Source organism: Toxotes jaculatrix, chromosome 8 (assembly GCF_017976425.1).
Source record: "Toxotes jaculatrix isolate fToxJac2 chromosome 8, fToxJac2.pri, whole genome shotgun sequence".
NCBI classification, from domain to species: Eukaryota; Metazoa; Chordata; class Actinopteri; family Toxotidae; genus Toxotes; species Toxotes jaculatrix.
The window spans coordinates 5,879,277-5,906,102 of NC_054401.1; the positions used below are offsets into that span (position 1 = coordinate 5,879,277).

The following is a 26,826-nucleotide window of genomic DNA, read 5'->3' on the forward strand; positions in this document are numbered from 1 at the left end:
TGACATTTTGAGGTCCAAAAAAATTTTGACTTTTTTTGGCCCAAAAAAACGGCATACTATACTATGACGTTTTTTATGACATTTTGAGGTCCAACAAATCTTTGACTTTTTTTGGCCGAAAAAAAACGCCATACTATACTATGATGTTTTTTATGACATTTTGAGGTCAAAAAAATTTTGACTTTTTTTGGCATTTTTTGACGTCTTACTACACTATGACGTTTTTTATGACATTTTGAGGTCAAAAAAATTTTTGACTTTTTTTGGCATTTTTTGACGCCTTACTATACTACGACGTTTTTTATGACATTTTGAGGTCAAAAAATTTTTTGACTTTTTTTGGCATTTTTTGACGACTTACTATACTACGACGTTTTTTATGACATTTTGAGGTCAAAAAAAATTTTGACTTTTTTTTGCATTTTTTGACGCCATACTATACTAAGATGTTTTTTATGACATTTTGAGGTCAAAAAAAATTTTGACTTTTTTTGTCCGATGCTGACGCCTTACTATACTATGACGTTTTTTTATGTCATTTTGAGATCAAAAAAAATTTTGACTTTTTTTGGCCGAAAAAAACGCCATACTCTACTATGACGTTTTTTATGACATTTTGAGGTCAAAAATTTTTTTGACTTTTTTTGGCCGAAAAAAATGCCATACTATACTATGACGTTTTTTATGACATTTTGAGGTCAAAAATTTTTTTGACTTTTTTTGGCATTTTTTGACGCCTTACTATACTATGACGTTTTTTATGACATTTTGAGGTCAAAAAAATTTTTGACTTTTTTTGGCCGAAAAAAACGCCATACTATACTATGACGTTTTTTTATGACATTTTGAGGTCAAAAAATTTTTTGACTTTTTTTGGCATTTTTTGACGCCATACTATACTATGATGTTTTTTATGACATTTTGAGGTCAATAAAATTTTTGACTTTTTTTGGCATTTTTTGACGCCTTACTATACTATGACGTTTTTTATGACATTTTGAGGTCAAAAAAAATTTTGACTTTTTTTGTCCGATGCTGACGCCTTACTATACTATGACGTTTTTTATGTCATTTTGAGATCAAAAAAAATTTTGACTTTTTTTGGCCGAAAAAAACGCCATACTCTACTATGACGTTTTTTATGACATTTTGAGGTCAAAAATTTTTTTGACTTTTTTTGGCCGAAAAAAATGCCATACTATACTATGACGTTTTTTATGACATTTTGAGGTCAAAAATTTTTTTGACTTTTTTTGGCATTTTTTGACGCCTTACTATACTATGACGTTTTTTATGACAGTTTGAGGTCAAAAATTTTTTTGACTTTTTTTGGCCGAAAAAAACGCCATACTATACTATGACGTTTTTTATGACATTTTGAGGTCAAAAAAATTTTTGACTTTTTTTGGCCGAAAAAAACGCCATACTATACTATGACGTTTTTTATGACATTTTGAGGTGAAAAAATTTTTTGACTTTTTTTGGCCGATTTTGACGCCTTACTATTCTATGACGTTTTTTATGACATTTTGAGGTCAAAAATTTTTTTGACTTTTTTTGGCATTTTTTGACGGCATACTATACTATGACGTTTTTTATGACATTTTGAGGTCAAAACATTTTTTGACTTTTTTTGTCCGATTAAAATGCCATACTATACTAAGATGTTTTTTATGACATTTTGAGGTCAAAAAAATTTTTGACTTTTTTTGTCACATTTTGACGCCATACTATACTATGACGTTTTTTATGACATTTTGAGGTCCAAAAAATTTTTGACTTTTTTTGGCCGAAAAAATCGGCATACTATACTATGACGTTTTTTATGACATTTAGAGGTCAAAAAATTTTTTGACTTTTTTTGTCACATTTTGACGCCATACTATACTATGACGTTTTTTATGACATTTTGAGGTCAAAAAAATGTTTGACTTATTTTGGCCGAAAAAATCGGCATACTATAGTATGACGTTTTTTATGACATTTAGAGGTCAAAAATATTTTTGACTTTTTTTGGCCGATTTTGACGCCATACTATACTATGACGTTTTTTATGACATTTTGAGGTCAAAAAATTTTTTGACTTTTTTTGGCATTTTTTGACGCCTTACTATACTATGATGTTTTTTATGACATTTTGAGGTCGAAATTTTTTTTGACTTTTTTTGGCCGATTTTGACGCCTTACTATTCTATGACGTTTTTTATGACATTTTGAGGTCAAAAAATTTTTTGACTTTTTTTGGCATTTTTTGACGGCATACTATACTATGACGTTTTTTATGACATTTTGAGGTCAAAAAAATTTTGACTTTTTTTGTCCGATTAAAATGCCATACTATACTAAGATGTTTTTTATGACATTTTGAGGTCAAAAAATTTTTTGACTTTTTTTGTCACATTTTGACGCCATACTATACTATGACGTTTTTTATGACATTTTGAGGTCCAAAAAATTTTTGACTTTTTTTGGCCGAAAAAATCGGCATACTATACTATGACGTTTTTTATGACATTTAGAGGTCAAAAATTTTTTTGACTTTTTTTGTCACATTTTGACGCCATACTATATACTATGACGTTTTTTATGACATTTTGAGGTCAAAAAAATGTTTGACTTTTTTTGGCCGAAAAAATCGGCATACTATAGTATGACGTTTTTTATGACATTTAGAGGTCAAAAATATTTTTGACTTTTTTTGGCCGATTTTGACGCCATACTATACTATGACGTTTTTTATGACATTTTGAGGTCAAAAATTTTTTTGACTTTTTTTGGCATTTTTTGACGCCTTACTATACTATGATGTTTTTTATGACATTTTGAGGTCAAAAATTTTTTGACTTTTTTTGTCACATTTTGACGCTATACTATACTATGACATTTTTTATGACATTTTGAGGTCAAAAAATTTTTTGACTTTTTTTGGCCGAAAAAATCGGCATACTATACTATGACGTTTTTTATGACATTTAGAGGTCAAAAATTTTTTTGACTTTTTTTGTCCGATTTTGACGCCATACTATACTATGACGTTTTTTATGACATTTTGAGGTCAAAAAATTTTTTGACTTTTTTTGTCCGATTTTGACGCCATACTATACAATGACGTTTATTATGACATTTGAGGTCCAAAAAATTTTTGACTTTTTTTGGCCGAAAAAAACGCCATACTATACTATGACGTTTTTTATGACATTTTGAGGTCCAAAAAAATTTTGACTTTTTTTGGCCGAAAAAAACGCCATACTATACTATGACGTTTTTTATGACATTTTGAAGTCCAAAAAAATTTTGACTTTTTTTGGCTGAAAAAAACGCCATACTATACTATGACGTTTTTTATGACATTTTGAGGTCCAAAAAAATTTTGACTTTTTTTGGCTGAAAAAAACGCCATACTATACTATGACGTTTTTTATGACATTTTGAAGTCCAAAAAAATTTTGACTTTTTTTGGCTGAAAAAAACGCCATACTATACTATGACGTTTTTTATGACATTTTGAGGTCCAACAAATTTTTTGACTTTTTTTGGCATTTTTTGACGCCATACTATACTATGATGTTTTTTATGACATTTTGAGGTCAAAAAATTTTTTGACTTTTTTTGGCTGAAAAAAACGCCATACTATACTATGACGTTTTTTATGACATTTTGAGGTCAAAAATTTTTTTGACTTTTTTTGTCCGATTTTGACGCCATACTATACTATGACGTTTTTTATGACATTTTGAGGTCAAAAAATTTTTTGACTTTTTTTGTCCGATTTTGACGCCATACTATACAATGACGTTTATTATGACATTTGAGGTCCAAAAAATTTTTGACTTTTTTTGGCCGAAAAAAACGCCATACTATACTATGACGTTTTTTATGACATTTTGAGGTCCAAAAAAATTTTGACTTTTTTTGGCCGAAAAAAACGCCATACTATACTATGACGTTTTTTATGACATTTTGAGGTCCAAAAAAATTTTGACTTTTTTTGGCTGAAAAAAACGCCATACTATACTATGACGTTTTTTATGACATTTTGAGGTCCAAAAAAATTTTGACTTTTTTTGGCATTTTTTGACGCCTTACTATACTATGATGTTTTTTATGTCATTTTGAGGTCAAAAAAAATTTTGACTTTTTTTGGCCGAAAAAAACGCCATACTATACTATGACGTTTTTTATGACATTTTGAGGTCCAACAAATTTTTGACTTTTTTTGGCCGAAAAAAACGCCATACTATACTATGATGTTTTTTATGACATTTTGAGGTAAAAAAAAATTGTGACTTTTTTTTGTCCAATTTTGACGCCTTACTATATTATGATGTTATTTATGACATTTTGAGGTCCAACAAATTTTTGACTTTTTTTGGCCGAAAAAAACGCCATACTATACTATGACGTTTTTTATGACATTTTTAGGTCCAAAAAAATTTTAACTTTTTTTGGCATTTTTTGACGCCTTACTATACTATGATATTTTTTATGACATTTTGAGGTCAAAAAATTTTTTTGACTTTTTTTGGCCGATTTTAACGCCATACTATACTATGATGTTTTTTATGTCATTTTGAGGTCAGAAAAAATTTTGACTTTTTTTGGCCGAAAAAAACGCCATACTATACTATGACGTTTTTTATGACATTTTGAGGTCCAACAAATTTTTGACTTTTTTTGGCCGAAAAAAACGCCATACTATACTATGATGTTTTTTATGACATTTTGAGGTAAAAATTTTTTTTTAACTTTTTTTGGCATTTTTTGACGCCTTACTATACTATGACGCTTTTTATGACATTTTGAGGTCCAAAAAATTTTTGACTTTTTTTGGCCGAAAAAAACGCCATACTATACTATGACGTTTTTTATGACATTTTGAGGTCAAAAAAATTTTTGACTTTTTTTGGCCGAAAAAAACGCCATACTATACTATGACGTTTTTTATGACATTTTGAGGTCAAAAAATTTTTTGACTTTTTTTGGCATTTTTTGACGCCATACTATACTATGATGTTTTTTATGACATTTTGAGGTCAAAAAATTTTTTGACTTTTTTTGGCATTTTTTGACGCCTTACTATACTATGACGTTTTTTATGACATTTTGAGGTCAAAAAAAATTTTGACTTTTTTTGTCCGATGCTGACGCCTTACTATACTATGACGTTTTTTTATGTCATTTTGAGATCAAAAAAAATTTTGACTTTTTTTGGCCGAAAAAAACGCCATACTCTACTATGACGTTTTTTATGACATTTTGAGGTCAAAAAATTTTTTGACTTTTTTTGGCCGAAAAAAATGCCATACTATACTATGACGTTTTTTATGACATTTTGAGGTCAAAAATTTTTTTGACTTTTTTTGGCATTTTTTGACGCCTTACTATACTATGACGTTTTTTATGACAGTTTGAGGTCAAAAATTTTTTTGACTTTTTTTGGCCGAAAAAAACGCCATACTATACTATGACGTTTTTTATGACATTTTGAGGTCAAAAAAATTTTTGACTTTTTTTGGCTGAAAAAAACGCCATACTATACTATGACGTTTTTTATGACATTTTGAGGTCAAAAAATTTTTTGACTTTTTTTGGCCGATTTTGACGCCTTACTATTCTATGACGTTTTTTATGACATTTTGAGGTCAAAAAATTTTTTGACTTTTTTTGGCATTTTTTGACGGCATACTATACTATGACGTTTTTTGACATTTTGAGGTCTTACTAATATATGACTTTTGCAGTTTGAATAGATACTTCCTGGAAACTTCTTGTAGTGCAAAGAAGGAAGAAGTAAGTAATAATATTTTTATTTCAACGCTGATTTTGGAGCTGTTGAGTACAGTTTACACATTTTTATATTAGCAGCAGCAGCAGCTGCAGTTATTAACTGCCGTTAGTAAATAACGGCCTGCAGCAATGTTCAGAGATACTTCCTGGTAACTTGTTGTAGTGCAAAGAGGGAAGAATTTAATAACATTTTTATTGAATTTAATTTATTGATCCCTCCTGGGGAAATTACTGTCTGCATTTTACCCACACCAAGTCAACGGAACACACACACACACACACACACACACACACACACACACACACACACACACACACACACACACACACACACACACACACACACACACACACACACACACACACACACACACACACACACACACACACACACACACACACACACACACACACACACACACACACACACACACACACACACACACACACACACACACACACACACACACACACACACACACACACACACACACACACACACACACACACACACACACACACACACACACACACACACACACACACACACACACACACACACACACACACACACACACACACACACACACACACACACACACACACACACACACACACACACACACACACACACACACACACACACACACACACACACACACACACACACACACACACACACACACACACACACACACACACACACACACACACACGTACATGCTCTAGAGACGCGGCAGGGGGCTACGCAGTGACGTCCCCAGCAGAGCTGAGGTGGATCACCATGGCACCGCCATGGCCACAGAGGCAGGGGAGGCGCATCTCCTTCACCACTACATACGTTTTTTGCACTTGGTCGAGGGATCGAACCCACGACCCTCCGATCTCAGGCCGGTCCAAGCACAAGCCGCACTCTTAACTTTCTGTGCCACGGCTGCCCCTTCCAAAGCTTGAAAATCAAACATTTTACTCAACGTTAAAGAAGCAAAACTTAATAATGTAACTAAAGAATCATGAAACATGCAACATCCAGTATGTTGATTTGACTTTTCATGTGATTTTCATGTGCCACTGAAATGAAGAGTTTGTCCTGTGGATGTTTGTTCTCATCTGGGCAACTCTGCTGTTCCCTGTGAGAAGCACAGAGAACTTCTTCAAAGAATTTTTTTTTTTTAATTGTAAAAAGTTTTGAAATTCTGTTTTCACTTTGTCATTATGGCTCATTCAGTGTAGATTGATGAGGGTAAAATGAGTTTAAATTATTTCATCATAAGGCTGTTTTGTGTGTTTATTGTGTTCTGAGTGCTATGAAATCAGAGTTGTTTTTATCAAGGATGAGAAGGACAGCTGCACATCCACTTCTAGAGCAGATATTAAGGTTACAGGTATCAGCGGCCACAGCAAATATCTAATGTACAGTGAAGGTGTTAACTGTTAAAGGTATAGTAGAATATGCACCAACATATTTGGCTCTGTAGATACAATGAATCATCTTTTCGGGTCATCTTTCAGTTCAGCTTCACAGGCAACAAGGCTACAGAGGAGACAGTGACTCTGAATGTGCACCAAGAAAAGGGCTATTTTTCCTTTAACTGAGCACACTGTTAAATTTTTCACTGTGAATTTAAAGTAAATTACTGGCTAATAATTGCTGTACTTTCACAGTAAATGTATCCGGGTCTACCCCAACCAGAAGCCCTGGATGACACGGGGGGTCCAGCAGCTGCTAAAAGAGAGGAATACTGCATGGAGGTCTGGCAACAAAGGCCTCTCAGAGGCCAAGGCAGACTACAGCAGGAGTATAGAGGACAATCTGAGCAGTAACAACAGCAGGCAGGTGTGGCAGGGAATTCAGCATGTGACCAACTACAGGACCAACCTTGGAACTGCTGAAGGTGATCCCGTGCTGGCAGAGGAGCTAAACATCTTCTTTGCCCATTTCTAGGCCAAAGCACCAGAGTCAGCACCAGAGTCAGCACCACTGCACCACGCGGTCCAAAGCCAAAGAGCTCATCATAGACTTCAGGAGAAAGAAAACAGAGATCCCACCTTTCATCATCAGTGGGGTCAATGTCAATAGTAGTGTGTGTGTGTGTGTGTCATTTACATAAAACTAAATAAAATATGAACAAATTGGGTCTCTAATTACATCACATTCAGTTATATCATAAACATACTTATTGCAGTTCAACCCAGACTGACAACATCAGAAACACATTTACAACAAGATCAGAATAGCAATGTTCTTTCAATAATTGCATATAGACCAGTCAAAATACAGGCAAGTCATAGTCTTGGTCCTAATCAGTTATGATGATCCTAGAGACGTTATCAACAGGAATAAACAAGGTTAATCAACAGATTAAAAGAATTTACAGATAAGCACATGTAGAGACAGTAAAAAAAAAAAAAAAAAAAACAAATAAACAAATAAAATAAACAAAACAAATAAAAAAATTAGAAAGTTCAATCAAACATTCAGATTCTGATTAAACTAAAATACAGCACCTACTTGGAGGAAACACCATCAGAGCCTAAGGCGCAGCCAGCACACCAACATGGCGGCTGTAGATGCCTCCTTGCTCACACTCTACCTTTTAGCTCAACAGTAATCACTTCTATATACAGTAGACCTATGACACACACATTGTTGTCTTACTTCAGTCGTGAGGACACACTGAAGCTTAATGCCTTAGCTCCTTACCCTGACCTGGCCTTAACTATCCAAACTGAAAGGAAAGGATGGTCTGACTTATCAAAATGCCTGATTATTTTTCTTTTAACTTTTTAAAAAAAACAGTTGCCTGTGTTATTTTTCCTTACACACTTGTGACTATGGTCAAAAATTTAATTTGTCTTATTTGAAGCCTTCTGTTATGTGAGATAACTGAAATATATCACTGTATGTTCTGTGAATCATCTGTCTGCTTTGCAAATTTGGCGTTTAGGTTGATCTGATCTGCCAATAAAGCTAATGGGGGGCAAAATCACCCACATTAGACAGCGAGAGACAGGCCCTAAACGGCCCCAATGCTGGGCCCCAAGATCAACCCTTAGCAGGCTGATTAGAGGGAGGGAGAGAGACAAAGGTGTGAGTGTGAGTCTGTGTGTATGTGTGTGTGTGAGACAGAGAGAGACAAAAGGACAGAGACTGGCACAGCAGCCGAGACAAGGTAAAGTGATGGCATGGTGGCCAAGCAAACACTAGATAACAAATACCTCTTGAAGACTGGACAGAGACAATGGACGGAGTGACAGACAGCAGCCAGGTTGGAAGGATGGAGAGGAACAAATTCTGTAGAAGGAAAAGTTATGGCACGGCGGCCAGACATCCCAGCATCAAAGAAATGAAAGTCGCATACCTCGTATAACCTCTTCATCCAACAAAGTCAAAATCGACACTACAATGCTGAGAGAGGGGTTAGACAGACGAATAGTCGGCCGTGTGTGAGACAGAAAGAAAAATAGGGTGAGACAGATTGGCACAGTGGCTGTTTGTGTGTGTGTGTGTGTGCGCGTGTGCGTATGTGTGTATGTGTATTTCGAATATTACAGTAAAATCTTGTAATGAAAATAATGAAATGAAAATAATTTATTGTGAAACATTGCAGTTAAATGTTGTGAAATCCTGGTAATATCTTACAGTACAGGTAAAATTGATCACCTGTTTATCATTTGAGCTATTTGAGTTTTGAACCATTATATGGGGTATTTAACTGATGAAATGTTAGGCCAGAGGTTTGCAAAGTGTAAAGGAGCTGCGGAGGGAGGGAGGGAGAGAAATGTCATCACCAGGACTGAACTCCACCTGCAAAAGCCTGTGCAACTGAGCCGATACTAACCTGAATATCAACACTGTAATAAATCTATTTTGATAAGGAAGTTTTCTGTTCACATTTTATTCTATCAGCATTTTGTTGTGATGTTGCAATCCTACCCACCAACAAATGGCCGCTCAGTCATTACCACTGTGTCTGCTACACAGTCAACAGCACCTTCATCCTAACTGTAAATAACTACTGTAACAGTTCTGTTGAGTGTGTCAGCAGCAATGAGAATGGGGAAGCAAAAGAAAAACTCACCACCCGAACAAACTTGTCTGAGCAAGATGGTACGTTTTGTCAAGTGCAACACTTCTGCTATTTCAGACCACGGATTTATGGCTTTTTTAGGACCTCTTTTGCCTCTTAAGACAACTGTTGGGCAAGCAATTGCACGTATATTATTCAGAAAAGCGAGGACATCAGCATTTGCTCTTTCAATCCAAAAAATGATTTAATAAAGTCAGACCTATAGGTAAAGTAAGACCCATAATTGTGTCCAACATATTTTGTTATGGTTAAATGTTTTTGAACTTAAGTTGAAGTGTTAAAATGAATCAACACTATAGCGACTTAGCTGACACTATCTATGGGTATTGCACAGTAGAAGTTATAATACCACAGATATACTGTATGCAGAAGTATCACCTAAAAGGCTGCATGTATTTCAAATGAAGAAATGTTGAGAGCAGATGGTTTCTATTTCAGTATTGTAGACTTATCTTTTAATATATGATTTGACTATTTTCATACATCAGCCAGTAACACAGACATTTGCAGCAGTGCACAGTATTTGTAGTGCACACAATCATTAAGTATTAAATCCTCAGAAGCAATCACATAAGAAATCACATAAAAAAAGATTTAAGTGCATGGCATGTACTGATTTATCAGTTTCACAAGACAACAGGATTAAAGAACATAGTATTTCCCTTTTTGGAAAGTTTTATGTTGCTTCAAAGCTATGGAGATGATATAAAGAAACAAGCAAACAAAAATCTTGCTGAGCAATTAGTGAAGAAACTTCCTTAAACTGACCGCCCGGTTAGCTCAGTTGGTAGAGCACGAAACTCAATCTCTTGGGGTTGTGGGTTTGAGCCCCACTCCGGACGGCACCACCTGCCATGGGCTCACCACCTGTGGAAGGTGCTGTAGGACCTTGGTGCATTGTGGACTGGGCGGGAGTCGCCCCCACGACCTGGGCCTGGACCCAGATAAGCGGCAGATGATGACATGACTTCCTTAAACTGTGTTTCATAAAAGGAGAAGAAATAGAAACATATAATAGAAAGGGAGGAGTTAGTTCATAGCAGAAACCTTCAGTAGAGATCACTGTGGACAGAACAAGGCTGAGAGAGGTAAAACACAACATTTAACTAAGGCTTAAAATATCTTTTAGAACTATAAATGGGTGTGTTACTATGACAATGCTTTTCCACATTCCTGTTTTTTTTTCTGATAAAGTGAGAGAGGACTGTGCTGGAGAGAGAAAGAGAGAGTGGTTGGGGATGGGATGGTTTGATAATAGTCTGTACTTGTCACAGTTGGTGCATTGAGTGAATGATTCAGGAGTTCCCAGCTGGACAGTGACCCTGAAACATTGCAGGGATTATAGATATTTATTGTGTCAGAGCTGTAGTTGTAAATTTTATTGTTATAAAATGAATTTATATAGGACTTTTTACAGAATGGATGTTGCAAAGTTTTAAAAAAATGCTGTGGTTGTCGCACCCTGGGTTTTAAGATTCTGGTGTCTGCATGTTTACCTCATCTTTAGTGTAAAGTTTATCCTGTGGAGGGAGAGACTGTCTCAAGCATCAGTCAAGATGTTTGTTCTCATCTGGGCGACTCTGCTTTTCTCTGTGACAAACAGCAACGCTAATTCAGGTATTCACCCTTTGTTATAATCTTGTTTTGATGTATCATTAAAGATATGGATAAAATAGTGATAATTTGCCATGATAGATGTTCTTATAAATGTTCTCCTGACAAGCTTCCAGATTACAAGTATTTAGATTTTTCACCCTGAATATATCAGCTCATTATGAAATATTTACAGTATCTATTGATTTACTTGAAAACTCTTGGATAAATAGTTATTTCAAATACAAATGTGTTTATTAAAGATATTATGGATAAAGACTTGTGCTGAAATTCCATTGTGTTGTTTGCTCACACGTTGCTGACAATAGCAGTTGTATAAAACAGGCATAGTTGATTTACTATACATGTCAGTAGTAGCAGCCTTTTCTCATCATTTATGAAATATCATAGTGTACTGTCCAAATTTAAATATCATCTGTCCCTGTTTGTCTCTTATTCTTTGCATTAACAGATGTATCAGTGTGGGGAAGACAAACGTGTCAGTCAAGTCAATACTGTATCACTCTGACTGATGGAGAAATAAAAGCTGAGGCTGGACTCTGTGTTGTGATACCGTGCTCTTTCACTGTTCCTCATGACTTTACACCCAAAAATTTAGTTTGGTTCAAATGTGAACCACCTGAAAGAAGATGTGGTGATTCAGACATAATATTCCACACTAACAACGAACAAAAAGTTCAGTCTAAGTTTAGAGGACGAGTGTCACTGTTAGAGCCTGATGTGGGTCTAAAAAACTGCAGCATCATCATTAATGACCTCAGGGAGACAGACTCTGGATCATATCAATTCAGAGTCAATGGTCCGGACAATGGATTTACATTCCTTTCAAGAGCAACTGTCTCCATTAAAGGTATGAAGAGCTACAACAAGTGTGTACATTGAATTGTTGTAAACTACGCTGACATATTTGCTGTATTTGAAAATGAAGTATCAGATTATTTTAGGTGAAATTTAAGTGATTGATGACCTTCAGGCTGTTCACCTGATTCCATTCATGGACTGGTCTCCATTAGGTCTGAGTCAGAAGCCCACAGTGATGATTCCACCTCTGACAGCGGGACAGCAGTCCACCCTGACCTGCACTGCTCCTGGTCTCTGCTCTGGATCTGATCCTAAAATCACCTGGATGTGGAGCAGAGCAGGAGAGAAGGACTCTCGCATTACAGAAAATATCACTGACTTCAAGACTGAGAATGTGACTGCTGTCACACAGAGACACAGCTCAACTTTGACCTTTAACTCCTCAGCTGAACACCACAGCACCAATGTCACCTGTAAGGTCAGCTTCAGAGGAAACATGACTACAGAAGAGACAGTGACTCTGAGTGTGACCTGTGAGTAGCACACTCTGTACTTCACTGTCACATTTACTTTTTACTATCTGAAATGTTTAGTAAGAGATTTACTCTCATGTCATTTCTGGGAGTTTTCTGAACTGTGATGAATTTTACAACACACTACTTGATTGTGCTACATGTCTTTTTGTGTCATAGATGTAAAGGTTAAAATCACTGGGAATATAAGTGTGAAGGAGGGTGAGACTCTGAATCTGACCTGCAGTGTTGAAAGTTTCCCTCCATCATTTATCAAGTGGATGAAATTTTCTGAGCAAAACATTCAAAATGGAACAGAAATCAATGTGTGGAACGACACTGAAACCTACCTGCAGGAAGAAAGTGGAATGGCCACTCTTTCTATCTCTAATGTGACAGCAGAAGATTCTGGACAGTACATCTGCACAGCAAAACATCTGAACAACACCTTGGAGGAAAGTGTTGATGTAACAGTGATATGTAAGTACATTGTGTGACTAAGTGCTTTCAGATAGTGAAGATAGTGAACTTTTTCTTATCAAATAACTGAAACAACGAATTTAGCTCAGAGACAAACTGTAATTAGCCCATAAATTCACCCTGAATAACTATGACCTTTAAATATACTGTGGTGACAGTTATTGTATTTATTTTAGTTTTTATAGTAAATGTGATTTTTCACAAAAGTCCTTGGCCATGTGATGACTGTCAGCCTCACTGTAGCCACATACCACTCTGGCATCTGGCACTCTGGATATTCTCATGACTAGAGCACCCTCCAGTGGTGTTATACACACACACACACACACACACACACACACACACGCACGCACGCACGCACGCACGCACGCACGCACGCACGCGCGCACACACACACACACATACAAACACACACACAGACAAATCTGCTCATTTGAACACTACTGGTCAAAAGTTTTAGAGCAGTCCTCTTACAAAGGTAACTGTAAACTGTCCAAGGTAAGGTAAACAAAACACAAAACAATTTTCACAGAAATGGGCCTTTTTCAGGTATTATTAAATGGGTGAACTTGCAACGCATTCCTGCAGCAATGGAAGCTTATAAAGCTTTGAAAGTTAATTTAAACAATTCCTACATGTGCCCCAACTTCTCTGTACAAAGGCAGTACTGGAACAAACAGTGTTACTACATCCTCTGACACATTATTAGGGTAATACAGTACTGCAAAATGTAGTTTTCAGAATGGTGAAAAAAGGCAAGTAACAACGGAAGTCAGACTTGAGATACAGCAACATAATGACCCCATAGTGACTTAAATCCTATGTAGCTATTTCGAGATGAACTGGGCTGAAGGTGAAAGCAAATTAAGCAACCTGCAAATGCAACACATTTGTGGAAACTTCTGCAACAGATTTAGAACAAACTTTCTGTGCAATTTTTAATTAACTACTTTTTTCTCATCATTTCAAATGTTTTGTTTAAAATTTGCTTCACAGATATGAGAGAAGCTGTGATCACTGGGAACACAACTGTTCAGAAGGGAGATGTTCTGAATCTGACCTGCAGTGTTGAAAGTTTCCCTCCATCTCTTATTACATGGACTAAACTTGGCTTCAACACAAAACTGCACAATGGAACTGAACTGAAAAATGACACTGGATCAGCTACACTTATCATCTCTGATGTGACAGCAGAACATTCTGGACAGTACATCTGTACAGCAAAACACCTGGACACGACTGTGAGAGTAAGAGCTGATGTAACTGTGACTTGTAAGTAGCTTTTACTAATCTTTTTCAAAAAGGAAGTTTTATGTTCACATTTTATATCATCAGGATTCTGTTGTGACGTTGTGATCCTGCTTGTGTGTTTACAGGGTTTTCAGAGATCTTAAACAACTCTGGATGTGAGCTTCAGTCTGAGGTCCTGACCTGTGTGTGTATCAGTGAGGGTTTTCCTTTACCCACCATCAAATGGCCGCTGTTGAAGACCCAGGCTGAGTACTCAGTCATTACCACTGTGTCAAACTACACAGTAAACAGCACCTTCATCCTAACTGCAAATGATCACCATAACAGTTCTGTTGAGTGTGTCAGCAGCAATGAGAATGGGGAAGCAAAAGAAAACCTCACCACCCGAACAAACTTGTCTGAACAAGATGGTATGTGTTGTGAACTACAACACTTCTGGTCCTTTAGGCCACTGATTCCTGATCTTTTTATTCCCTCTTTTACCTCTCTTGTATTCAGAGAACTGTTGACTGAGCAATTAATGCCTGTATCATTGAGAAAAACACAGGCATTAGCATTTTTTTCTTTTGTTCCTTTTGATTGCAGATCAATACAAAAAAGTATTAAAACTTGCTACCCGGCTGGAAACCATCGTTGCCTTTTTGATTGGTGTACTTCTTTCAACAATCATTTGCTGTTTGGCAAACAAATTCCACAGGTACACCTTTCATTCCATTAATCAGTTTCAAGATTTTGTTGTAGATAATATTTACACAATCAAAATTTCTTGCCATTTAAATACCTTTTTTTCACAGAAAAAAACAGAAGAGTTCTGGAAATCTGGACGAGACTCTGGAGATGGTGGCCAGTCAAGAGGATCCACTGGTATTTACATTCATTCATCTCAAACAAACAAAAAACATTATAATAACAAATTATAAACATTTTAGTTAAAGAATTAGTTGTCTTCAGAATTGTTTGTAATATTAGATGGGTTGAGATACTCCATATCTCTCTTTGATTAAATAATCAAAGTGTTTTGAAGAGTCTGACCAGCTTGTAACCAACTGGTTGATGAATGAGCCACTGATGGTGAAGCCGAAATGAGGCAGCCTATGTCAGTCAGCTCATGCATTACTTCAGTGCTCTTCCTTTATCTCACCCTATGCTTCCCTCAATTCATACTTGAAAATTAACTTGTGGAACACATTCAACAGCATGTCTTCTTTAATGGTCAGAATTCCCTTTTCACTGCTTTGCAATGCACTAAGTACAGACTGATTTGAAAACACTACCCTGGACGACCACAGAACAGTAATCTCACCATGGCAAAAAGCAGATAGACATGATGGATAACAGTAAGTTTCATGTCTTGCTTCAAGCTGATTTTGAAACCATTCAAAAATGAAAGGACTCGGGTTGTACCCTGGAAGAACAGAACATGGTTATGGCTTGAGAAAAATGGTTGGCAGTAATGTAACTATCCCAGACAGAGACGACTTGCATAGTGTACACAGTTTTTATGCTTGTAGCAGCTGCCAAATGAGTCATATCATTTATATTGTACCTGACAGATATATGATGGTCAAGTCGTAGAAGATGATCAGACCCAGGACGCAGAGGCACCTGAAGATGGAACTGTGGCAGCAGAGAAAACAGCCCCTGAACTTGACAGTGAGCTAAAGGATGTGGAGTACGCCAGCATCGATTTCTCACTGTTGAAAAGAAAGAGTCCCCGGGTGGCAGCAGAGAAGCAAGAGACGGAGTACGCTGAAATTAAAAAAGAAGTGAAAGAGGAAAATGAAGATGATGGTGGACAGAAAGGTGAAGTGTTGGAGAGCAAAGAGGAGGCCATTATAGAGGAGGACGAGGAGACACAACGTTGTGTCACAGAAGAGGAAGAAGGGGAAGACATGGCAGTGTACTCAAATGTCAGGGATATAATGGATGAGATGTAAGGATTGTGTCATATTTTGGAATTGCTGGAGGTCAAAGTTACTAAAAGTTGGACTGGAAGTTGGGCAGAATTTCCTTATTCAAGTGTTACTGTGATTTAGTATATATTAATCTTTATCTAATCCATTTTTTTGTTGTTTTGTTTGCTTCTATAGTTCTGTAAATCTTGTTGCTCTTCAACAACTTATAGATTACTTCCCCTTTTGAAACGTGTTGCATGAACACAAAACACAAAGTAACAGGACAGCTATAGATTACAGTTAAAATAGTTATATTGTGGCCTTGAATGTGTGAAAAGGAAGTAACTGGAGAATAGAGTGATGCCAAATTAGGCAATGTATAATCACTTGAGTGACTTTTCTTTTCTGAGAACACAGCCGTGAACAAGACTTTGCACAATAAACCACAAAAAAAAAAAAAAACCCAACATATTATAACAAATGCAGAGGTTCTTTTTCCCTTGGCGCTGATCAGTGAGAGGAGTTGTCTATTAGCATACATGAATAAACTCAAATGCTCAACCTAATGGCTATATTTGACAGAAGAGTTTATCATGATGTAACTGGCTTCTTAAGATGACAAGGCTTTTTAGACACACATGTATGGTACTTCCTTTTTTTTCCAAGTGTCTTTCAGAAACCCTTTCAGAGTTTCAAAGGTCTTGACAGTCATGATAAATGTTGTTTAATTTCATTATTGAATGTTAAACATTCCCAATTTGATCTCTTATATATAATGTGATATTTAGAGGTTTTAGCTTTTAAGTGTTGTAGTCTAAATGAGAGGGGAAGTACTGGCCTGCAGTGTTCAGAGATACTTCCTGGAAACTTGTTGTAGCGCAACGAGAAAAGAAGTACAAGAGGAGAAGGAAGAGGGGTAGAGTCAGTTCAGGTCAGACACGCTCAACAGACATCACTGAGGAGAGAAGAAAGAGGTAACACAATATTTACTTTATTTAAAAGACACAAATAGGTTTAAATTGTTAATGGAAACTGTAGAATGTGTTCACTCTTCCCTAGCCAATCTAATTTTTTAATTTTTAATTTTTTTAAATTTCTGCACAATCAATTGGGAAAGTCTAGGGGTGGGGGGGGGATTGTAAATTTTTATTTCAAAGTTGTTTTTGAGCTGTTGAGTAGTTTATATATGTTTATGTAATTAGCAGCTCTCAGGAAAGTGCTAAAAACATTGTGGGTTACTCACAATGATAAAGAAGACATTATTCAATTTATTAATGTAACTAAAGAATCGTGAAACATGCAACATCCTGTATTTAAATATGTGCAGCCAGCCATGGAGGTGTTTCCTTTCCAGTTTCACCACCTGAACATATATGTTGACTTTACTTTTCATGTGATTTTCATGTGCCACTGTAATGAAGAGTTTGTCCTGTGGAGGGAGAGACAGTCTGTCTCAACTGCTGAATCAAGATGTTTGTTCTCATCTGGGCGACTCTGCTGTTCTCTGTGGGAGCAGTGGTGAGCAGCAGTACTATCAGCAGCAATGCTAACAGCAGCAGTACTAACACCGGTAGAGTATGCATCTTTAAAGTAATCTTGTTATGATTCAAACTCTTACAGTGCATTCAGAAAGTATTCAGTTTGTGCTAGCCTTACGCTAAAATCATTTCTATTCATTTTTACCCCCATGACCCTCAGTGCCCCCTATTGACAAAGTGAAAACAGAATTTTAGAACTTTTTGAAAATTTATTAAAAAGAAAAACAAAAATGTCACATTGTATTCAAACATTTTGCTATGACACTTGAAATTTAGCTCAGGTGCCTCCCCTCTCTCGATCATCTGTGAGATATTTCTGCACCTTGATTGGAGTCCATCACGGTGTGGTATGTCCAGTCAATTAAGTGGATATGATTTGGAAAGGCACAAACCAAACCTGTCTATACAGGGGACTCTGTTTTAGCAATCCAAGCACATGGTATGAAGCACATGGAGCAAGTGTGTTTAGGGGTGTGTCCAAATCCAGCGGTAGAGAAAAAGGTCGCAATGCCAGGTATGTGGTTCAAAAGGTTATACTTAGTCTCTTATTTAATCATGGGTGTGTTTTTCCTTTTTTAAAAAATCTGCAAAAAGTTCTGAAATTCTGTTTTCACTTTGTCTTTATGGCGCATTCAGTGTAGACTGATGAGGATAAACATGAGTTTAAATGATGTTAGCATAAGGCTGACAGGCTGACATCAGTGTCACTGTTGGAGCCTGCCCTGAACCAGAGCAACTGCAGCGTCATCATCAAATGCTTCAATGAGTCAGACTCTGGATCATATGAAATCAGAGTTTTTTTTACCAAGGATGAGAAGGACAGCTGCACATCCACTTCTAGAGCAAATATTACTGTTACAGGTATCAACAGCCACAGCAAATATCTAATGTACAGTGAATGTGTTAATTGTTAAAGATATAGTAGAATATGCACCAACATGTTTGGCTCTGTAGATACAATGAATCATCTGTTCACACTCACCCTTAGCTGCATCGAGTCATACAGACTTCTTGTTTTTATGTGCTGAAATTTTGAGGTATCAAACTGTCAGGTTTCTGCTACCACTGCAACAGAATGGATGAGAATAGAATTATTATTAATTTATTTATGTCTTCATATTTATTTTAGTGATGCCCGAAACAACAGCAGCAGATTCTAACGTCTCAGCTACTCAGAATCCCACAGTGACGACTCCTCCAGTGACAGAGGGACGACAGATTACACCTACCTGCACTGCTACTTGTCTCTGCTGTGGATCTGATCCTAAAATCACCTGGACATGGAGAGGAGCAAGAGGGAAAGGCTCTCACATCAAAGGAAACATCACAGACGCTCTGGGGCGAACCTCAAATCTGACCTTCAACCTGTCAGTTGAACAGCATGGTACAGAGGTCATCTACACGTTCAGCTTCACAGACAACAACACTACAGAGGAGATAGTGACTCTGAATGTGACCTGTGAGTATAGCAATACTGAACATTGTTCACAAAATGCTCCCCCAGCTCAGTGTTGATATCCCGAAACTCCAATGTGAGGAGATTTTCTTCCATACTGAAGAAAATTGTTAATGAGACAGTAAGTACATTTTGACAGACAAATTCTAATAATTCTAATAAACAACTCTGGTTGTACATGCCAACATAAATGTCATTTGTAAGTACCATAGACTAAATTTGTTACAAAGTAAAAATTGCATACAAAATATTTGCATATTACGCACTTACTACATATTTTCATTGATGCTGTGATCCTGCTTGTTTGCAGGCTCAAATAACTTGGAATGCCTGGACCAGATTTTAGATCAACTCACACAGATTGTTCGAGATCCGAAAGCTATCATTGCATTTTTGTTTGGGATGCTTCTTTCAGCAACCATCTGCTGTTTGGCTAGAATATGCTGCAGGTACACTTTTAAGTTTATCTTTACATTGCTGAGCTTCTTTTTGAGATTCATGAATTGCTTTTCTCTTTTTTTTCCCTTTTCTTATATTTACCATTGTTTGAGCATGTTTTAGCCAGTTTACTGCAAATTATAAATATGTGCTAAATACATTAATATCAGGTATCCCACTAATATTTTTGAATGGGTTCTTCCAATCCATTTATTTGTATATACACATAGAATACACAATCAGCTTGTGGACACCAGAGACCCAAAAAAAGACAACGTATTTGTCCTCTCGATTATTTGCTGCTCAGGTTCCTGTGGGTTTGTTATTTCTTTCACTGTAGAGTATCTCAGCTGGTGGTTACACTCTGGCCACATCGCCTGAAAACAAACATCAAAAGATAGTGGTTATCTGTCACAATTACCCAATTAAATAATAGTTATAATGTTGTTAGATTCATCAGTTGTATGGATTGAAACATTCAAAATCACAGGTGTGGTCCTTTAAAACCCTGTTTTAAGAGTAACATTAATTCTATAATACTTGCTTGTCAATTGTTTTGTTATTTGTTAACATTAGTTACAGTACAATTACATTTCTCTCCAGAAAAAAACAGAGGAAATCTGAAAAGCTGGCTGAGAACCTGGAGATGGTGACCACTCAAGCAGCTCCACTGGTATGTATATTACTACCATTTATAGCAACAAAGCTTGTTGTGATAAATTTGTTGTTAATTCAGCGTTTGCTAAAATATTAGTCGTGTTACGAAATGCACTTCGACCATTTAAAAAAAAAAATTTCACTACAGTATGAAAATCAACTTGCAGGGACTTGTTTTAGAGATGTAATCCACCACAGCAAAGCATGTCTGCTACTACTATTATTAATGCATTGTAATGAAATAGTTGCATTACATTAATGATTGAAAAAAAATATACATGAAAATATTTAATGTCACTATTGGAGAGGAGAATTTCTATTCACTGTGTACTTACAATCGTCTGACCTGGGTAAGATAGCAAATAACTTACATCATTACTTCTTTGTACTTGACAGATTGATGGTGGTCAACCAATGGAAGATAATGATGGCAGCCATGACCGAGAGGCAGCTGTAGGAGGACCTGAGGCTGCTGGGCAATCAGCTCCTAGTGGTGACATGGAACCAAAAGAGGTGGAGTACTCTGACATTGACTTCTCCGTGTTGAAAACAAAGGGTCCCACAGAGGCCGAGGAGACGCAGGAACCCACTGAGACAGAGTATGCCGAAATTAAGAAAGAAACACCAGAGGAGGGACAAGATGGCGGCGGAGAGGAAGGTGAAGTGTTGGAGGATGCGATGATAGGGGAGAATAGGGTGACAGAAGAGTGTATGCCAGCAAAGGAGGAGGAAGGTGAGGATGTGGCACTGTATTCTAACATGGATGAAATTATGGATCAGACTTGATGACTGTGTAGCTCGGTGGAGTTACTAAAGGATATGTAAACAGAGGATAGTGCATGAGAGCAAGACGGGGGGTGATGTAGCGCAGAAATTCGTGTTCAGATATGATGCAGCGTGGTGAATGAATTAAATGAAGCAGACATGTTCGGTAGAGGTGTATTTAAAGGGGTATGGGTAGAGAAGAGGTGGGATGACAGAGTGGATTGAATTCCTGGAGAGAAGCTTCTCATGTAATATGTTCTGATGTGATGGCTTCTCACTTTGACATGTAAATAATAATGTGTGTGGTTTTTAGTATAGCACTGTCATCTGGGCCTGGGATTAGCTGAAGTTAGTGAACTCCATTCATCTTTCTGTTCTAATGACAATATCATATCTTGCATATTTCATGTACATTACAAATCAAATCCATACAACTGCATCTGTACAGAAATTATCCCCATTAAGCAAGTCTGTGTATAAATACTCAAAATATAACCCTGGTGAAAAAGTAAAAACATGTTGAATAAAATGTCACAGGAAATATTATTATACTTTGCCATAGAAATCTTTGTGTGTTAATGTGCAATTACTATGAAGACATCGAAACAGCTTATTGTAAAGAATTTCCATGTTCAAATGTTGTTGCTTGTACATAATTTGATGAAACTGCTCCAAATAAATATCTGCTGCTCATGGAAAAGTTGACCATGTGGAGTGTACTTGAGCAAGACACTGAAACATAAATAGCTCCTGATGGTTAGGCCAGTGCACTGCATGCTCCTTTACGTTATCAGTAAATCAGTAAATATGAAGGTGAAGCAACTGTAAAGTGCTTTGGATTGGATTGGATTGACCTTTGACCTTTGATGAGTTTTGGCCTTTCCAGAATTTGAAACCTTCCTGAAATCCCTACTCTTATTAAAGTGCTATATAATTTCAGTCAATTTATTAGAAAATTTCCATTGTTGTTGCCTTTTATTGGTAGTATGTCAGTGCCCCAAGTTATCTGCTGGATCCCCTATGTTTGCCTAAGTGACACTCTCACATCTTTCTTATTGTTTCTAAGCTCACAAAAATGACCTTTAACCTCATGCGCTGAAGAAGTCTCACCAGTGTGCATTCTTCATTTTCAGTCTGCGTACACACAACTATGGAAGCTTAAATGCAGACAAATTCACAGATGTGTGAATTTCCAGTCTATAAGTGCAGAAAACTGTGAGAACAGGAAGTTACCAGAGACACTGAAAATCAAGTGATGCCATTTAAGGAAATGCCTCAATGAATACTCATACAGTGACTTAGCTGAGTATAGTACCCACAGATGCATCTAAAAATATAGAAGTGGTTTGTATGACACTATGTATGCACACTGCATGACACTGAATGGAGAAATCAAAAATGTTACACTAATGTGTCAAAAGTATTGTGTACCTTGCATTTGAATATGCACATTGTTGATGCATTTATTAGCGGTAAAAGTTACTTTTTTGCAGACACTGGGTTACTCAGTTACACAGATTATTCACTGTCGGGCACATCACATTTTGCATAATGCCTATTATGCATTACGCTATACAAGGGAAATGAAACTACAGACCCCCAACTCAAAACTTAGAGTCATAGAAACATCTGCAGAAAGAAATATTCTGGTTGGTTGGTTTGTTACTCACAATGAACATATTTTCTTTTTTTTCTTTTTTTTTTTTGCAAACTGCCATCAACTTCCCTTTTGAACATGTTTCATATCGCTACGCAGTCATTAAAGCAGTACCAAAAAAAAAAAAAAAAGCTTTTCTTTTGTTTCATTAATCACTGTTGAAAGTACAAATTCCCAGAAGGATAAATGATGATGGATTATAACTGTCGCATAGCAGAGGTCACTGGACAGAAGAGAGAAGGAAAAAAAAGACATGTAAAACACAAGTTTCACCTTGTTTTTAAAAATGTTTTTCTACATGAAATCTATTGAGGTGAGTCAGTATGCCTCAACTAATTTGAGACATTGCTTTGTCAAATTCTGTCACAGCCCGACCCCACTACCGTTTGGCGTAAGTAACACCCTAAGTAACACCCTAAGTAACACCTTAAGTGGCACCTTTGAAGGAATGAGTAACATATCTGTCAAAGATAATTCCATCAATATATGTTAAACCTAAAATGTAATTATTTAGAAGGCTTAATTTAGTCTCAATGGTTCTAATTCGTGGGGGACCTGGCACCATGACTGGCCGATACCAAATCAGCCTCATGCATCAGGAAACACATATAGGTCATGCACTGCTGTAAATAGCTTGGTTTGCCCTGCTACATGCTCAGCAGTGTTTCAGTAATGTTACAGCCTTTCAGTGAAGGTAATCTCTCTCCATCCGAAAGACAGATATGCTGTTGTATTGTCTATGTGTCTTGTGTTCCTAATTCTCTCTCTTTCCCTGTTTGTATTAACAGTTGCATCTCCAGGAGAAATAGAAATTAGAAGAGTGGATTCTTTGAATACGTTCAATACGTTCATCGCTGTGCACCAACATGAACTAACACTTAGCCTCTATTGACTTCTGTAGGTGACCAGTAGGAACTGAAACAACACTGATGGAGTGTATGTCGTTTGGTATTTCCTTTTACATCTCCTACTGATTATCACAAATGTTTGAGAGTATATTACTATATTAATATCTGCTCACTTGATAGACTACGTCACACTGATTGTCTTTCTACTGCATATTTTTGCCTCCACATTAGATCTGAGTCAGGTCAGGTCACCTGGACAGGGACGTGAGCTGGAGAGATCAGCTCCCACGTCACAGGAAACACCCCAGTCAATCGGGGACAAACCTCAGCTTTGACTTTAACCTGTCAGCTGAACACCATGGTACGGAGGTCACCTGTAAGGTCAGCTTCATAGGCAACTTGACTATGGAGGAGTCAGTGACTCCGAAAGTAGGCTATGAGTAAAACTTACTGTACTTTACTCTCTTTACTTTTTACTTTGAGAAATGTTTAAAAGTCATGTTCATTGCTGATGTTCTGATACTCAAGTGAAATTTGTTGAGTTTCATACTTCAGCAGAATTTGGAGGCAGTAAAAAATTTTGGACTCCAATGCGGGTAACAGTCTTGTTTTTCTTAAACCTTCTGAGGTCATTGTCTCTGTCTCTAATGTCATTTTGTCTCAGCTACTGAGAACATTTCCAAAATTTAACTGAAATTTAAAATGAGTTCCAGGGTTCTCTCGTGACTTAGAGATTATTTTTTTCATGCCATTCCACATCTTTCTTGCCCTCATTTCGTTAGTCTCTCTACAGGCGCGGCTATCTCATAAAGGCATGAAGTGCCCCAAAAATTCATAAAAGTAAAAACATAATAAAATAACAAAACTAACCCTGAGATCTTACAACTATCAGCTTAATCCCTTTCTTTCACCCAAACAATTTCAGGCTTACCAAGGCCTTTAGAAGACATCTACTTGGATTCATCCTCAGAATCAACATGTTTATGTTTTCATAATATAATATGTATAATCACCTGAAATTAAAAATTGTTTATGTTAGCTTATGATGAGCCCTTCTTTCTACACAGAGAGTGGGCCCTCTTTTATCTATAGTAGCCCATAGCGGTCAAACCAAACACTAGCTTTAGAGAGAGCCTTTTGCGTTTTTACTCAGCCTTCAGGCTACCCTAGGCTCTCCTACAGCCATGGAAAGAGAGGGGTGAGAGCAGGGGTTGTCAATTGGTTGCAACCTACAGCCTCACCACTAGATGGCTCTAACTACAAACTGGAGTACTAAGACTTTGATTTCTGTGTTGAGAAGAAAGAGCTCTCTGACGTTCACGGAAACAGAGTTCACTGAAATTAAGAAGGAAGAAGCAGAGGAGAAACCAGACAGAGAAGGCAAACAGGAGGAGACAATGGGGGGGGGGGGGGGGCGAGGAGGAGACAAAACATTGTTTTACAGAGGAGAGAGGTCCACAAATTGCAGAATTTGTATACAATGTTAAAAAAAATCACATTATTAATACATATCTCGTTTAGCTAATCCGTACATAAACAGAAGTTTTAAAAAAGTTTGTTGTTTTTTATAGGATGGTCACATGTGCTTGTTGCCCAGCAACCTCACAGTGACAACAGGGAATCCCTGCACCCAGCTGTCAGTGGTGGTTACAGTTGAAAAAAACTGGAACTCCCTTTTCTGTTGCATTTGTTTAATAAAGCCTATATCACAAGAGAACCAGAGCAATTCGATTTAAAATGTTTAATCCTGAAATCAAGTCCCATTACTTTGCATTTGAAACTAGCTCACATGTATTTTCGTGCAGAAAAAATATAAATTCATAACACGGTCTTTTGCTGTCAGACAGAAAGGGAAATTATTTTGTGAGAGGATGTTAGCTTAAAATAACATCTGAAACACCAAGCAGGTGTCACATGATTTGCATACTTGGTTCCTCTTAAAAGAGAAGAAAGGAAGATGCAGCATCTTGGTTTATAAGGTTTCCACATACAGTATACATTCCTCCCTCAACTTTATTGCCAGTATTTTGTTCCTCTTTATTTTACTGATTTCTTTCTAAATGTCTTGCTGGGAAACTCAACATTCTAACGGCCTTCACAGTAAATCGAATAGAAATCAAAACTGTCACATTGCTGACTGTGTAGTTTCTCTGGCCACACTGAAAGAGACAAGAGGTTCCCACAACCGAAAAAAAAAGAAAAAGAAAAAGAAAAGAAAAGAAAAAAAATGACCCATCACCTACTATCACCCCTATGGTATAAATGTGTAGTTATATTAAGACAGCTAAAACTATGCAGACTTAAGTTCACTGAAACTTATATTAAGTCAGATCTCAACATTGTGGGCCAGTTAATTTAACTCCATGATCATTTTGGAGTCTGCAGTTTGTGCTGCTGTTTAACTGTATTGTTGGCTGGAACTTTTGGCAAATAATTTAAGCTGTCTTGTAAAATAAACGTTAGTGCACCATGAACAATGCTTCATTAAAAACCAACATGTATAGTTGTATGTGTTTGTTTAGGTGCTTCTAAATGTGTGTGCATTCTTGAGGGCTTATACCCAAAAGCCAGTAGCTTTGCATATACACAGAGTGTGCACGTATGTGCTTAAAGTGATTTTTGGATTAAGGCTGAGCTAAAAGGATTAGAATGTTCCACTAGGTGGACGAACACCTTAAATAGATCAGCCTGGAGCTGTCAGTGCTGCAGAGCTGCAGAATAATCAGCATTTCACTACTGGGAACAAATATTTCAACCAGAGGGCTGCTTCTACTCTTTGGGTGTAGGTGAGTGTGTGCAGTACTGTGTTGAATGAAACATAGTCAAACAGAGAGACAGCATGACAGCAATGCATGTTTAATATTTAATTTTAGGATTACTGGATGGGGTTTAGCTTGTGGTATGTATTTATATCTATTAATGAACCATGTAAACTCTAAGTTCAGGTATGAATAATAATGTACACCAGCATTGTTGGAGGAAATAATCAAATCCTTGAGTAAAAGTACCAATAAGACAATGTGAAACACACACCAT

General features: G+C 36.8%; 1 protein-coding gene across 1 annotated transcript; it reads left to right on the forward strand.

Annotated features, from left to right (window-relative positions):
• The first annotated feature begins 10,893 nt into the window (after positions 1-10,893).
• On the forward strand, positions 10,894-21,985 carry LOC121185532 (sialic acid-binding Ig-like lectin 11). The gene is made up of 15 exons (XM_041043748.1): positions 10,894-10,966; positions 11,386-11,495; positions 11,944-12,342; positions 12,506-12,826; positions 12,986-13,285; positions 14,282-14,557; positions 14,662-14,946; positions 15,122-15,233; positions 15,331-15,400; positions 16,090-16,469; positions 18,661-18,835; positions 19,290-19,428; positions 19,736-19,874; positions 20,467-20,536; positions 20,917-21,985. Exons 2-15 carry the CDS (start codon positions 11,435-11,437, stop codon positions 21,304-21,306), a joined length of 3,117 nt encoding a protein of 1,038 aa, XP_040899682.1. The 5' UTR covers positions 10,894-10,966; positions 11,386-11,434; the 3' UTR covers positions 21,307-21,985.
• Positions 21,986-26,826: the final 4,841 nt, after the last annotated feature.

Bases quoted from the DNA above. Each gene is read 5' to 3' on its own strand.
- LOC121185532 (XM_041043748.1), top strand. From the start codon at position 11,435: ATGTTTGTTCTCATCTGGGCGACTCTGCTTTTCTCTGTGACAAACAGC. The intron at 16,470-18,660 runs GTAAGGATTGTG...TAAGGCTGACAG, and splicing joins AGGGATATAATGGATGAGAT to GCTGACATCAGTGTCACTGT. The intron at 19,429-19,735 runs GTGAGTATAGCA...GCTTGTTTGCAG, and splicing joins AGTGACTCTGAATGTGACCT to GCTCAAATAACTTGGAATGC.